This window comes from Rhineura floridana, chromosome 5 (assembly GCF_030035675.1).
Source record: "Rhineura floridana isolate rRhiFlo1 chromosome 5, rRhiFlo1.hap2, whole genome shotgun sequence".
Taxonomy (NCBI): Eukaryota; Metazoa; Chordata; class Lepidosauria; order Squamata; family Rhineuridae; genus Rhineura; species Rhineura floridana.
Window position 1 is genome coordinate 77,466,296 of NC_084484.1, and position 16,380 is coordinate 77,482,675.

The following is a 16,380-nucleotide window of genomic DNA, read 5'->3' on the forward strand; positions in this document are numbered from 1 at the left end:
GTCAATATAGGATTCAAATTGATTATATAATTGGTAGCAGAAGATGAAGAAGTTCCATACTTTCTGCGAAAACAAGACCAGGAGCAGACTGCGATACAGATCATGAACTGGTCATATTGAAAATCAGAGTAAAGCTAAAGAAGAACAAAGCAATCATAAGGCCAAGACACAATTTAAATAACATCCCAGAAGAATATAAAGATCAAATAAGGGACAGATGTGAGGCTTTAAACTTAGTTGACAGAGAACCAGAAGAACTACGGATTGAAGCAAGAGACATTATTAGGGAAGACTGTAAAAAGACAATACCTCTAGCTAAAAGGAGAGAAAGACTTCAATGAATGATGGACGAAACTCTTAAAATGGTTAAAGAGAGAAGGAAAGCAAAAGCAAAAGGAGACAGAAACAAGGTCAGAACCCTAAATGCAATAATACAGTGATTAGTACGCAGGGACAAAGAGAACTATTACAACAACTATTGTATAGAAATGTTGTTATGTGACTTCATGTCGATTATGACTTATGGCAACCCTATGAACCAGTGACCTTCAATAGCATCTGTCATGAACCACCCTGTTCACATCTTGTAAGTTCAGGTCTCTGGCTTCCTTTATGGAATCAATCCATCTCTTGTTTGGCCTTCCTCTTTTTCTTCTCCTTTCTGTTTTTCCCATATTATTGGCTAGTGAATTATGTCTTCTCGTTATGTGTCCAAAGTATAACCTCAGTTTCATCATTTTAGCTCCTAGTGACAGTTCTGGTTTAATTTGTTGTAACACCCAATTATTTGTCTTTTTCGCAGTCCATGGTATGCACAAAGCTCTCCTCCAACACCACATTTCAAAGGAGTTTATTTTTCTCTTATCCACTTTTTTTTGCTGTACAATTTTCACATCCATACACGGACATTGGGAATACCATGGTCTGAATTATCCTGACTTTAGTGTTCAGTGATATATCTTTGCATTTGAGGACCCTTTCTAGTCCTCCCCAGTCCTAGCCTTCTTGTGATTTCTTGACTATTGTCTCCCTTTTGGTTGATGACTGTGCCAAGGTATTGATAATCCTTGACAAATTCAGTATCTTCACTGTCACCTTTAAAGTTACATAACTCTTCTGTTGTCATTACTTTAGTCTTATTGACGTTCAGCTGTAGTCCTGCTTTTGTGCTTTCCTCTTTAACTTTCATCAGCATTTATTTCAAATCATTACTGGTTTCTGCTAGTGGTATGGTATTGTCTGCATATCTTAAATTATTGATATATTTTCACACCTCCTTCATCTTGGTCCAATCCCGCTTTCAGTATGATATGTTCTGTATATAGATTAAACAAATAGGGTGATAGAATACACCCTTGTCTCACACCCTTTCCTAATGGGAACCAACCGGTTGCTCCATATTCTGTCCTTACAGTAGCTTCTTGACCAGAGTATAGGTTGTGCATCAGGACAATCAGATGCTGTGGCACCCCTATTTCTTTTAAAGCATTCCATAGTTTTTCATGATCTACACAGTCCAAGGCTTTGCTGTAATCTATACAGGGTGATTTTCTTCTGAAACACCTTGGTCTGTTACATTATCCAGTGTATGTTTGCGATATGATCTCTGTTACCTCTTCCCTTTCTAAATCCAGCTTGAACATCTAGCATTTCTTGCTCCATATATGGTAAGAGCCTTTGTTGTAGAATCTTGAGCATTACTTACTTGCATGGGATATTAAGGCAATAGTTCAATAATTACTGCATTCCCTGGGACCCCTTTCTTTGGAATTGGGATATATATTGAACTCTAACAGTCTGTGGACCATTGTTTAGTTTTCCATATTTATTTACAATTTTTTGTCAAAATTTGGACAGTCTCAGTAACCTGCAGCCACTCTATTGGTATGCCATCTGTTCCTGGTGATTTGTTTCTTCCAAGTATTTTAAGAGCAGCTTCCACCTCGCATTCTAAGATTTCTGGTTCATCATCATACAGTTCCTCCGTGAATGGATCTGTCATCCTTGCATCTCTTTTATATAGTTCTTCAGTGCATTGCTTCCATCTTCCTTTTATTTTATCTCGGTAAGTCAGTGTGTTCCCCTGTTGATTATTCAACATTCCTACTCTCGGTTTAAATTTTCCTTTCCGAGATGTAGGTGTAAAAATTGGAGGGAGAAATATCAGTAATTTAAGATACGCAGACGATACCATACTACTAGCAGAAACCAGTAATGATTTGAAACGAATGCTGATGAAAGTTAGAGGAAAGCACAAAAGCAGGACTACAACTGAACGTCAAAAAGACTAAAGTAATCACAACAGAAGACTTATGTAACTTTAAATTTGACAATGAGGATATTGAACTTGTCAAGGATAATCAGTACCTTGGCACAGTCATTAACCAAAAGGGAGGCAATCGTCAAGAAATGAGAAGAAGGCTAGAACTGGGGAGGGTAGCTATGAGAGAACTAGAAAAGGTCCTCAGATGCAAAGATGTATCACTGAACACTAAAGTCAGGATAATTCAGACCATGGGATTCCCGATCTCTATCTATGGATGTGAAAGTTGGACAGTGAAAAAAGTGGGTAAGAGAAAAATCAACTCCTTTGAAATGTGGTGGAGGAGAGCTTTGTGGGTACCTTGGTCCATGGAAAAGACAAATAATTGGGTGTTAGATCAAAGTACACTAAAACTATCACTAGAAGCTAAAATGAAACTGAGGTTAACATACTCTGGATACATAATAAGACAGGATTCACTAGAAAAGACGATAATGCTTGAAAAAACAGAAGGGAGTGGAAAAAGAGGAAGGCCAAACAAGAGATGGATTGATTCCATAAAGGAAGCCACAGACCTGAACTTACTCAGGACAGGGTTCACGACAGATGCTATTGGAGGCAGCCGATTTATAGGGTCTTCATAAGTCATAATCAACTTGAAGGCACATAACACACACATCGTCTGAGAAACCTGGTAGTGCAATACAGCTATTATGGCATCTTATTAATGCTGACCTCTAGTGGGCATTCCATTAGAAACAAACATAATGTATCCTTACAGTAACAAACTGAGGCATGACAGATAAGATTGGGAGAGACGTGTAGTATAAAAGACTAGAAATTAACTGTCTAGCAACAGTTTCATTAGGCCAACTAATTTGACACAGGGTTTTTTTTTACACAATCAGTTTATATAAACATACAAAATGCTTCAAGCCTCTGCTAGGGTAAATCTAAAATATATCAATGTCAAAATGAAGGAAAGATGCCTCACAGCACAAACTGACACTTGTGTACTCAGATGTAGGAAAAGGCTCTACTACTAGTTCAGTGATAGAGCACCTGCAGAAGGTCCCAGGTGCAATCCCTAGCATCTCTGGGTTGGGTTGGGAAAGACCCCACATTTAAACAGCTGAAGAACCACTCTCAGTAAGTGTAGATGGACCGACAGTCTGATTTGGTAGAAGCCAACTTCCTATGTTCCACTGTGCTTAATGGGCCTTACTGCACAGGATGTGTCTTTAGAATGCATCCCTAAACAATAAGAATAGCTTGCTTTACTTGTGTTTTCCCCCCTGCTACTGTAAACATTTACGGATCAGCACAGAAGCAGTCACATGTCACAGCAAGCACTTAGTAACTATGGGCCATTTCACACATTTGAATCCAGGTTTGACAATGTGTGAATAAAAGAGCTGCAGTGAATTCTGGCTCCCTGTTAAGTGTGCATGAATGATACCCATTTTTTCAAACATCTCTTATGGCCATATCACACAATACTTTTTCTAAGTGTACACTTAAAAACAAAGTATGTCATGGCCCCAAGAACGTCACTGCTATGTTAAGATGGTGATGCTACGATAGTGTGTGTGTGTGTGGTTTGTTTTTTTGGGGGGGGAAGAGAGGCAGGAAACCACCATTCAGGATAGCAGTCTTGCATTAGTAACCTTGGAAACAACCCTGGAACTCATGCTGGTGAGAATGAGCCAACAAAATCTCATATCACATATTAGTAATTTTCTACTTGAGGATGGAAATATGTGTGCGAATGTATATGCATGCACTTGTATCAAATACATATATGCATACATGCAATACCAGCATGCAAATTTAATAACTTAATATGCACATGTGTCATTTTCACCTGGTCATTACTACTTAGTCTCCCATGCCTCTAGAATGAAAAAATAAAATAAAATTATAAACAATTAAGAAGATGCTGCAAATAAACAACAGAAGCTAAATAACCTGAAATGTTTCATTTGCACAATACCAGCGGTTTCATACGGATGAGACATGCGTGTTCCTACCTCCCAACTAAGGTATAAAACCACCACTGATACCTTTCTTCTGCAAATTATTTGTAAGGAATATGAGATGGGACTGGCTATGTTTTGTGTTTATCTTTTTAAAGGAGGCCCCGATGAGTCATTTGCCCATCTTAAAATGCATTAATTGGGGGACTTCCGGGAAGGGTGACTTCACCCTGCTTTTTGAGACAAGCTCTCGTCTCAGAAGAAGCTTTTTCAGTTTTAAAATCAGTCAGAACGTTCTTTTTGACTGGTAAAGATTTTCTCCCGGGCAGGGAGAAACGCAGAGCTTAACCACAAAAGCCTGTTTTTGTTGGGAGGACTGGATTTCATTAATTTATGAGAGAAGGTTCAGCCAGCAATGCCGGACGGACTTCCAACAAGCTCTAACTGATTAAGCGACACGTTTATCTTTTCTTCAAAGAAAAACGGACTTTAACAGGCAAGCGTCCTTCTTTCTATTTTTTTTTCACTTGGTTTAAATCGTTGCAGCAAAAAGAGATTTGTCAATGAATCAGCTATAAAGAATTTCTGGGTGAGTTATAACTCTTCTCTTTTATTCACGAAATTAAGGAGGAAAGAAATTGAAAAAGCCTATCTTTGTTTTTATTGCAAAAAGCTGGCCTGGAAGTGCATTCTAAAGATACAAACGGAAGAGGGATTTTTATTTCAAGGAGGGAAAAAAATAAATAAATTTGATTTATGAACTTTGGAGTATTATATGTCTGGGACTATTTTCTTTTTGGTCTATTTCATTTTGACGAATCTACTTGTTCACGACGCCACTAACTGTTTTGAAGCTGGGAACTAAATTTGTTTTGTATTCCTGAACATATAAGAGATAAGGCAGGCTGTACTGTCTACACTGTGATGTCATCAAGCCTGGAATATTAACCCAATTGTGGCTGAAATAATTTTTGTTTTTGTGGTTTTAAGAATGGTAATCAGGAAAGTGGCTGAGACCATGGAAGAAATTATGTTTCAGAAAATAATGGATGAGATTGAGATAACGAAACAAACCCTGAGACAGGGTAGACAGGAGGTGAAAATTGAATTTGGCAAAATGACGCAGGAGCTTAAAGAAATAGGGGATCTTGTGAGAGAGGGGATTGATGAGATTAGAGATGAGAAAAGAAAAATTAAAGGGAAGATACAAGCCCTGGAGATTGGAACAAATGTGGAATTGGAACAAGATCTGGAGTTTATGGATATTAGAAACAAAGTTTACTGTTTGGAATTTAACGTTGTCTCTGAAGAAATTAATGAAGATATTAGAGATAAAGTTATCAATGTCTTGGATAATTTTTTGGATTGGAACGATGTGATGGAGCTTGACAGAAAAAATCTATGGAATTAACTACAGATATGTGACAATGGAAAAATTCTTAAGAGATGAGCCAGTGCATTTTGTAAAAAAGAAGAACAGAGATATGACCTGGAATGATGTGATGAAGCTTGACATAGAAAAAACCTATGGAATTAACTACAGATATGTGACAATGGAAAAATTCTTAAGAGATGAGCCAGTGCATTTTGTAAAAAAGAAGAACAGAGATATGACTTTACAACAATATTTCAGCAATATATTCAGAATTGATGGCAAGGAAATATTTGTGATAAAGGAAATTCCCATCAGACTCTTATTATATGACTATGGCTATGACAGCAAGATTAACATGGGATACTGATAACGGAAGAATGGATACTGAAATTACTGGACTGAACAGAACTATTGATGATGGAAGATGGAATTAATATTGATAATGGAAGAATGGCTATTGAAATTATTGGATCTAACAGGTTTGATGAGATGGATCAATCTATATGTTTATTTGGACTATGGCTATGACAACAAGATTATTATGGGATACTGATAATGGAAGAATGGCTACTGAAATTACTGGACTTAACAGGATTATTGATAATGGAAGAATGGCTACTGAAATTACTGGACTTAACAGGATTATTGAAGATGGAAGATGGAATTAACATTGATAATGGAAGAATGGCTATTGAAATTATTGGACCTAATAGATTTGAACGAGATGGATTAATCGACATGTTTATTTGGAGAAAAATTGAAAGATATCTCTCTCAAGGAAGTGAAACCTCTCTTTGACTTTTTGTGGAAAGAATAAAGTAATGTTTATGAGATTTGATGATTAATTAAGATAACTACTGGAGGAAAGTGATTTTATAATATAATTTAGGAGACAGGATTGTTATATATTGTAGACTTATAACTGATCTGCGACAAATCGGAAGTCAACATTTTATTTTATTGTTTAATTATTTTTGTTTTGTTTTGTTTTTTGTCTTTGAAAATTTGAATAAAAATTAATGATAAAAAAAAAATTAAAATGCATTAATTGGCAAACCTTCCTTTCATTAAGTGCAGAAAGTCCACCAGCATTAAGGACAGTGCATTTCAGCACTCACCTGGAAGTAAGAAGAGACAAGGAACTGCATGCAGGATGCAAGGTGAGCAAGCAGCCTAGCAGAGGAAGGACGGAGTGCTCCATCTCTCCTTTGCGCCCAGCGCAGAAATGCAGCAGGCTGCTGGAGGAGTGATGAACCTCTGTCTCCTCCTCTAATGACCCACAGCAGACTAACAAGTTTTCTGATTAAAAAGCAGCTTTTCAGCAGCCATGAGAGACTGTGATGGGAAGGAGGCTGAAAATCTCTGGTGGATGCTGAAATTCACACACAACTCTTCGGTCCCCAGCAGAATATGCTCTAATAGTAAGCAAAGTCTTGATCAAAGTTACTATCAGTTGTAGCAATGAGACAGAAATGAGCTCTCATGAACCTGTCCCTAAAGATGCCTGAATGGAAAAGCAGAGACACGTATTCACCTGCTTCATCTCACTCTTCAGCCTAGTAATGCCACTTCTTTCTGTTTTAGTTGCTCCTGTATGACCCACTTCATGAATGGATATTGCAGGGCTTGATGTATAGGAATCAAGAGGACGCACTGAGGGAGAGGAGAAAAAGAAGAAAACCAGTTTGTTACATAGATGAAGCATGAACAGGAGTAATTTTAAAATAAAATAACACTATAAGAAATGTATATTACTGCTCCTTTCAACTCCAAACTCTTTCCCACTGAGAATGTGATGAAGAAGATTTTTCATATCAAAGGGACTTAGATTCATTAAGCTTTCAGAGGCTTCCTCACCTATATAAGGGAAAGCAATAAAAATAATGCAGTTGCCATTGCAAAGAACAACGATCAATGATCAATGAATGAATGGCTCCATTTATTATTTCTTGGCTTAACAAATAAATGACAAGCACTGCTTTCAGCCCATATCAATTTATTAAAGGTAAATAGTTGGTGTGATCTTTTTCAGTAGGATAACCTTTCTAGCTTTTCCCTTTGACAAGGCCATATAAATTGCATTAGTAAAAAAAGGCGTTTTACATCAAAGGGGATAAGTAGCACTCTTTCTTCTCCTGGTAAATCACAGTAGCATTTTCACCTCTGAGTCAAATATCTCAGGTTCATATACAGAACCACAAGAAAGACACTTTACCTGAAAAGATCTGCTTGCCCAGTTCCTGAAAGTGGAATGTCAAACAAGGAACGCTCACTGTAAATAAACTAAATGCAATTTAACTTGATTGTTTTCCTGGGGCATTTCATTAAGGAATAAAAGTTTATGATATCTGGGGCAGACTTTTGGAAGCATGTGAAAGGAATGCAGGAACAGCCAGCAAATAAGCATTTTTTAGAAAATGATATCTATCTGATTCACAACAGCTGGTATAGCACAGTGGGGAGGAGAGCCTGGCTGGGAGTCCAGAGTCGGTGAGTTCAAATCCCCGCTCGTGTCTCCTGGGTGTCAATGGCCTGCTAAAGATCACTCCCACAGTGAGTGGCTCAGGGGTTACGTGCCGTGCCACCTGTGCAGCCGTGGGCAAGCGGCATAGTCCCAAGGAGCCCAGTTGCCCCCCAGCTGGCAGTTGTGGACAAGGAAGGAGCTGGCTTGTGCAGCTGTGGCAAGCTGAGCAGGCCCTAGCCAGCTGGGGAGGACTAGCCTCAGAGGGAGGTGTGACGCCCTTCCCTGGCTCTCCCTGTCAGGTTCCTACCTGCGCGTGGCTACTGCCTGTCACTAGGCACCAAAAGGGACTTCACCAGTCCGGACTGTCCTTTTTTATTGTTTCTCTCCCCGCTCTAGCACAGATCTCAACAGATCCCCCTGCTAGGCAACCACCAGTCACGTCCTAATACTAGTATTCCCAGAGACTCTGAATACTGGTATTGTTATTCTCTTCACCGCTGCCACCATTTGTTACAGTTTCCCTTCAGCCTTGGTCATTACCTTACCCTCCCTTCTGGTCTGTGAAACCCCAGCCAAGGATCAGGCCTTTGGTAAACCAAATTAAGTATTTATTAAAGATAACAAAGCTAACAAGATTAACAAGATTTCTTCTTAAGGCACATAAGCATATGGTTTTACTCAATACTAATCCGAACTCCACCCCCCTCCTTCTCCACTCTCTCCTGGCAAACCACTCTCTCAAACCCACCAAACAACTCACTCTTTCTCTTCTCCTCCTGATTCCACTCTCACTCTTCCTTTTATACGTTCAGCCATTTTAAACACTCAGCCAATCATCTAGCATTCTACTGCCCATTCACTCCCCCCTCCTCTTTCACTCCACTTACCATGTATCTTCTAAACAACCAACACTTACCATATATACATTAATATAGGAACATCACAGGAGGCAATAGTAAACCCCCTCTGAATGCCGCTTACCATGAAAACCCTATTCACAGCATAGCCATAAGTTGGGATCCACTTGAAGGCAGTCCATGTATGTATCTGATTCTCAGACACAGCAAGTAGGCAAAGTAACCAGCAGAAGCACTGGAACTGCAATCCTGTGCATAGTTACGTGGAACTATGTCCCACTGAACATAGTGGGAATAACTTTTGAGAAACATGGATAGGATTGCACTGTTAAATTGTAACATTCTGTCATCCTGATTTTTATGAAAAGAATCCTATAGATATTCTCCTGGTGGAACATCTTAAAACTCTTAGCAGCTTGTTGTATATTACTGAATTGCTCTTTTTATGCATTTAATAATGAAAATGAAATTACTATCACCCCCTCTGGCTACAACCCTGTGCAAGACATATCAAAGTTCTTCCACCTGCACACTACAACAATGGCTTTGTGTCATTTAAGCCTGCAAAAAAAATTATACTCTATCCTGTCATCCTGCAAAATGCCCTTTTGCACTAATGCAATTTATATGGGCTTGTCAAAGGGAAAAGCTAGAAAGATTATCCTATTGGAAAAGATGTTACTCCTTTTGTTAATGCTAAAATTTTAGATTGCATTATCTATGCACAAGGAATTATTTAGTGAAATGAACAAGATTTTCACATTTTGTGTTCTAAAACTGGACACGCAAAGACTAAGATGTGTTGGAATATGCCAAAGTAGAGACACTAACAGATCATGTGCAAGTAGAATGCACTTCTACTTGTGCAATGGGTCTTCACTCTCTTCTCCTCCCCTGCAGACCCTCATGTTACTCCCAGATCTGCTCTGGAGGGTCCTCCAAACCTCCAGAGAAGATTTTGAAGACTTTCACTTGCACAACATTGGATTCCATCCTCCCTGTCTCCACCTGCTCCACTGAGTCTCTGAGCTACTTTCTCCACATATCAGTCACCACTACTGTCATCCTGCTTTGGGACTTCTCCACTGCAAGTGAGACATAGTTCATGGGCATATTATTATTGATTTGTGGTAATGAAACTGATCTCACCCGAACAACTCAAGCTGCGAGCAAGTTCTGTAGCCATCACTTGAATAATGAGTCCAATGCGGAGTCTGAGCATCTCTGCAAAGAGACTGGGTTGTGAACGGACATACATAGCCAAATACACCATGATTTCCTATTAGGGGGAGGGGGGATGAGGAAAGAAAAAAATAACATTGATTTTAGAGTCTGTCATGTTTATGAAAACTGCGACACAGTGAGAGAAATAAGGTACAGAAAGGCTCTTTTTGTGTCACCTGTGTAAGAACCGCAATGCTGATGTCTTGACCACTGGCTTCATATATGAGTTTGCTCAGCTCCTCAGGTGGCAAAGGCCTAGAAAAAATGAACCACTAATGAAAGGCTACAAGGCCACTATTTTTCGCCAGCAGAGATCAAAGTCCCACCAACAATTATCTATGGTGTGTCTTGTGCGTGTCATTCTCCTGGGAAAACTATCCAATAGCTGATGGGAATGTCCTGGCAGCTCTATAATTTCACCCACATGGAGAAGAATGGGGGCCCTCTTCATGCAGTTTATTCACTGAACACCAAGCCACAACCTTACTGTTGCTAATCAAGTTTCCCCAAGTGTCCTTTCCTCTTAGAGTCCTATTGCACTGTTCTTGCTTCCAGACATTCCTAGTGAATTTGCTAAGGTTCTGTGTAACCTACTGCCTAGATGGACCCTGTCTTGCAAAGAATGACCTATGCCTCTTTTAACATTATTTTACTACATCTCTATAGTTGTTTGACAAACTCTTATACAATTTCTAACTAAAATACATTAAAAATACCCAGTAAAGCAGGAGTAGGGAACCTTTGGGGGTAGGGAACCTTCAGATGTTGCTGAACTACAACTACCATCAGCTCCAGCTAGCATGGCAAATGGCCAGGGATGATGGGAGTTGTAGTTCAGCTACATCTGGAGGGCCAAAGGTTCCCCACACCTCCACTAAAGTAAGGTCACATTAATCATTCTGAATATATTATTTCAGAGTATACAAAAATAAGTAAAACTAGAATCAGATAAGCTACAAAGAGTGCAATAAATAAAGCTATGTTTTGAAATAAATACGATGAACACATACGCTGTTATTGTTTTTTCACGCGGCTCAGGAGGCAGGCCCACTGTAAGCTGCTTCTGATGCGATAGAAGGTCTGTGCATGCCTAGCACAGGATCAAGGAGAGAGCAAACGAAACTGATTTCTTAAGTACACAGCAACCAACAGAGTCTTATTTTAAATTCAAAAATACTGCTTTGCCTATTCCATATCACTAATGAGATAAAGGAAGGGCCTTTTACTGTTCTTCTAGCAGAGGTAGGGAAAGCATAGCAAGGTGAAAGTCAGTGATCTTGTTTGACCTCATTCTGGTAATAAGTAGGGCTCAGTGAAGACAGCTATGACATCTTAAGGGGCTTGAACACATGTTCACTGCTCTGAAAACAAATGTCTCGAAATGTACCACCATGTGTGTACATATGACTTTCACCACACTTAAAATGCTATTGTTTGTCTTTATTCCAAAGGTCAATTTATTTGCATGCCATCCAGTAACTATGTTCTCTGGGTGGTTTACACCACCACCACATTGATTATTTCAATCATCAATACAAAGCAACATAAAAATTGCAGCAGCAGCAGCAGCATTATAAACACATCATCACTGAAAGAAGATCTAAAATTCAGTTTAATAAACTTAGGGATATATATGTGTAGACCTCCAGATTCTGCTAGACTACAACTTCCATCAATCCTGATCATACTGGCTGGGGATGATAGGAGTTGGGAGTCCAGTAACATCTGGAAGACTACAGGTTCCCTATCCTTGCTATACGTTAGTAACTTTGTTAATTGATTTTAATCGCTCTACTCTGAGTATTACTCAGCCAGATAGAACCCAATTTTGTGGTGGTGTTTTTTTTTTAAAAAAACCTAACAATGAGTTGCAAAACCTATTACATGACTAGATGCTCATTCTTTTTATGGCAAAGGCATCACCCTGCTCCCACCGAGGAAATGGTATTGGTAAGATACCGACTTGCTCTGTACCTCAGCCAGGACTTCCACTCTTTTTTTGAGTATGCCAGAGATGTAGCGGATCAATCCCCATTCTTGGTTCAGGCCTGCTTTGCTGTAGAGCTCATTGAGAAGACAATGAACTGTGATTCCACACTGGCCATAGAGTTGTGTTTCCCACTCAAGGCCTCTTAAAAGATAAAACAAATATGTACTCATAAAAAAATTAAAAAATGCAGATATATCTAGATATTTTCCTTGGAGAAATAGGGAAATAACTGAAGTATGTAAAGGTTACAAGAATTTCTCCATATTAGATCACTGGTAAATTCTGAAGCTATGCTTCCCCATCATTCTGAACCTAATGACCCTGGATTTCTGCATGATGGAAGAAAGGCAAAACATAAATGTAAAAAATAAATAAATAAATTTTCTTACATTTATGTCCCACGTTTCTTCCATCATGGAACCCAAGGTGAAATATATGTGGTTCCTAGGAGGTCTGCCATCCAGGCACTGCCAGACGGTCAGACCTGCTTAGCTCCAGCAAGGTAGTGGCCTCATGTGTCTTTATAAGAAAGCTTGGGATTACCTTATGTAAAAGTATACGGCAGTAAAGTCATGTATAGCATATAACTGGAACTCCACAGCAATATACTGATGAAATCTGAGACACCATGATTATGTACAAAGTTATTCAGCAAGTGCAACAAACATTTAAAATTAGATACTATGGCATCAAGATTTCCATGTTTCTATGTAGAAGCCGTTCAAACTTCTGATCAAAGTTCAACCAAGCGCATATAGCTATATTTTCCTTACTATGATATTTAAGTCATAAAATGTACATGTTTTATAGCTTATATAGCCAATCTTTCGTTGGTATGCTTTTCTTTTGGCTATTTTATACTATTTGTCCCACAACCATATCCATGATATATTAAGGAGAATAATCACCAAGTCCCTTAATTTCTTTAGTAATGTTGTTATATTGTTGTATTATGTGTGTGTATATTTTGTTGCCTGTATTTTTAATTTCATTGCAAAATAAAATTCCATTGTAAGTGGTGATGGGGAGAAGTTCCATCCTGAAGTTCATAATTAAAAACTGTAGTTTTTAAAGTCATCTGAGAACCTAAGCTTGATGAAAAATTAATAGGGTTTTTGACATTTAACTTCCCACAGACCCTTTGAAAATCCTAGCAAGCAGTTCTTGGTTTAGGCATATGAGCAATTCAATGAAGTCAAGAGCATTACTCATTCCTTCAATGTGATCCAGGCACTTGCACATTTCCCCCATTTACCACTCAAAAGAATTTTGCATAAATAAGACATTTGGTCTTACTGTGAAACGGTTTTCTCTGTGCATGTCAAAAGATGATATCAGGTGGGTAGCTAGCTCCACCTAATGGTTGAAGGCAGAAGAGCGCTGTTGAATTTTGCATGGACTTCCTGCTTTGTGTAGCTCCATACTCCAGTTCAGAGCTTGGAAAGGTTACTTTTTTGAACTACAACTTCCATCAGCCCCAGGCAGCATGGCCACTGGATTGGGCTGATGGGAGTTATAGTTCAAAAAAGTAACTTTTCCAAGCTCTGCTCCAGTTATCGATGACCAGCCAACCCACGAGGAGAGAAACGACAGGAACCACACCAATCAAACTACAGATAACAGCACTCATACACTCTCTGCTATAGGCCTATTCTGTAATAGTAATGGCAGCCCAGCACTCCTAGATAGTGGCCCTGATATTATCTTTTGACATGCACAGAGAACACCGTTTCACAGTAAGACCAAATGCCTTATCTCCTGTGCCTGTAAAAGATGATCTCAGGTGGGACATACTAAGGCTGACCCATGTAGGGTGGGGAGTACCGCTGGACTGAGTACATTATTGATCTGGGAGAACATGCTGTAGCACTCTTGCCTCAGCTGAAGCATACGTGTTGATCTTATAGTGTTTAATAAACGTATTAGGAGCGGCCCATGTAGCTGCTCTACAAATCTCTACCAGAGATGCATTGTGTGAGAACGCTGCCGATGTGGCTGCCGCCCTCGTGAAGTGGACCACTATCCTGGCTGGCCAGGTTAACAGTAATGAGGCATAAGCCAGGGTGATACATGCTTTGATCCACCTAGCAAATGTGGATGTGGAAACCTTCTTCCCTAATGACGCTGGGTGAAAAGACACATATAAACTATCTGTCTGCCGTATGGGTTTTGTTTTGGAAATATACGCTTTCAGGGGACTTTGCATGTCAAGCCAGTGCCACGCTTTCTCTGTGGGATGGACAGAGTTAGGACAGAAAGAAGGAAGCACCAGCTCTTGCAGACAGTGAAAGGTAGAAAGTACTTTAGGATGAAAGGAACAGTGTGGAGGACTACTCTATCCTTATGAAACACACAGAAATTCTTATCCACAGAGAGGGCATTCAGCTCAGACACTCAACGGGCTGAAGTAATGGCCATGAGAAACAAGACCTTAAAGGATAGGAGACGAAGAGAGATTTCACTTAAACGTTCAAATGGGAGCTTTTGTAGACCTGTTAACACTTTGTGAAGGTCCTAAGTCGGGTAGCGATGGACCATAAGGGGTGCTGATGCCAATGCCCCATGAAGAAAATGCTTGAGCAGTGGGTGAGATCCCAGTGATTTCTCAGGAGATGTAGACAGAACCGCCGATAGAGCTGAAGCCTGGCATCTCAGAGTGTTTGGTCTAAGACCCAATGATAACCCATCTTGTAGAAAGGAGAGGATCTCGTTGATACCTGCTTTCCTTGGAATTAGACCCTCCTCTGTGACCATGCCGAGAATGCGTTCCATGTAGTCTCATATATTCTAACTAAGCCATCATAGTTTCTAGCACTTGTGCCAGAATGCCTTTCTTCAAGAGATATCACCTCTCAACCTCCAGACATGAAGAGCCAACCACCCTGGGTCTGGGTGAAGAAGCTGTCCCTGTGACAAGAGGTCTTCCCTGAGGGGAATTTGCCACGGAGGACTGACCAACAGGTTGAGGAGTTCTGGAAACCAGGGTCTCCTTGGCCACCAAGAGGCTATCAGTAAAACTGTCGCCCTTTCGGCTTGGATCTTTTGGATTACCCTGGGAATGTTTGGAAGTGGTGGGAAGGCATACAGTTAGCCTGGAGGCCACTGGGATGTCAAAGCATCTATACTTTCTGCCTCTGGTGTCATGTATCTGGAAAGGAACCTATTTACCTGGCAGTTCAGATGAGTGGCAAAGAGGTCCACTTTGACTCTGTTGAAGCGTGTCACTATTTCCTGAAAAGCCATCGGGTGAAGCTTCCATTCTCCCTGATGTACCTTCTGTCTGCTCAGCCAATCTGCTTGGCAGTTGTCCTCCCCCGAGGTACTCCACCAGGATCAAGTCCACATTTGTTTCTGCCCACTGAAAAAGGAGGGAAGCTTCCTTCTGGAGGTGGGGAGAGTGTGTGCCTCCTTGAGAGTTCAAATGAGATTTGGCTGAGACATTGTCTGTTCTGACAAGCACCGCCCCCAGCGGTCTGATCTCTGCGAAGTGTCTCAGGGCCAGTCGAACTGCCTGAAGTTCCAGGAGATTGATAGGAAGTGTGGACTCCTGCGCTGACCAAGTTCCTTGCACCATCTGACCACTGCAAATAGCTCTCCAGCCTGTCAGGCTGGCATCCAACGTGATCAGGGTCTACGGGGGATCCTGGAACGGCATTCCTTTTAGCAGATTGGGTTCGTGTGTCCACCATAGCAGGGACCGACAGACCGCTGGTGACAATGCCACCTTCCAGTGATGCCTGGCTGTGATGTCTCTTTGGAAGGTAGTAGTGCCCACTGTAGTGAGCAAGAGTGATGACGTGTCCAGGGGTAGTTTGAAAGGCTGAGACCCCAAGATAGCTGCCAGATGCATCAGGTCTGCCGATGGTGACATTAGAAGATGTTTTACAGCTGTAATTATCTTGTCCACTCTATCTTGTGTCAACCTTATGATTCCCTGCTGGGAGTCTATAGTGGCCCCCAGATGTATTATGCAGCGAGATGGAAAAAGCTGGCTCTTGGTTTGGTTGATGAGGAAGCTGTGATCCTTTAGGCAGGCCAAGGTGATGTGCAAATGTTCCCAAGCCTTATGGAGGGAGGCAGATCTGATCAGAAAGTCGTCTAGGTAGGGGAAGACATTGACTCCCTGTGTCCTGAGGTGTGCCACCAGAGCAATCACAATCTTCGTGAATACCCTGGGGGCAGACGCCAGACAGAAGGGCATGGCCTTGTACTGGAAATGGCCCTCCCCGAC

General features: G+C 40.5%; 1 protein-coding gene across 5 annotated transcripts in view; it reads right to left on the reverse strand.

Moving 5' to 3' along the window:
• Positions 1–16,380, reverse strand: part of PHKA2 (phosphorylase kinase regulatory subunit alpha 2) — a 98,720-nt gene that overhangs the window by 24,446 nt on the left and 57,894 nt on the right. For 2 of the 5 annotated variants that reach the window (XM_061627244.1, XM_061627246.1), the window contains 7 exons: positions 12,134–12,290; positions 11,170–11,249; positions 10,336–10,414; positions 10,085–10,214; positions 7,370–7,471; positions 7,149–7,267; positions 4,128–4,157 (listed from right to left, as the gene is read on the reverse strand). In XM_061627244.1, coding sequence (XP_061483228.1) covers positions 4,128–4,157; positions 7,149–7,267; positions 7,370–7,471; positions 10,085–10,214; positions 10,336–10,414; positions 11,170–11,249; positions 12,134–12,290 — 697 coding nt within the window. The remainder of the gene's footprint in view (positions 1–4,127; positions 4,158–7,148; positions 7,268–7,369; positions 7,472–10,084; positions 10,215–10,335; positions 10,415–11,169; positions 11,250–12,133; positions 12,291–16,380) is intronic. The other 3 variants (XM_061627247.1, XM_061627245.1, XM_061627248.1) reach the window with 2 other exon arrangements.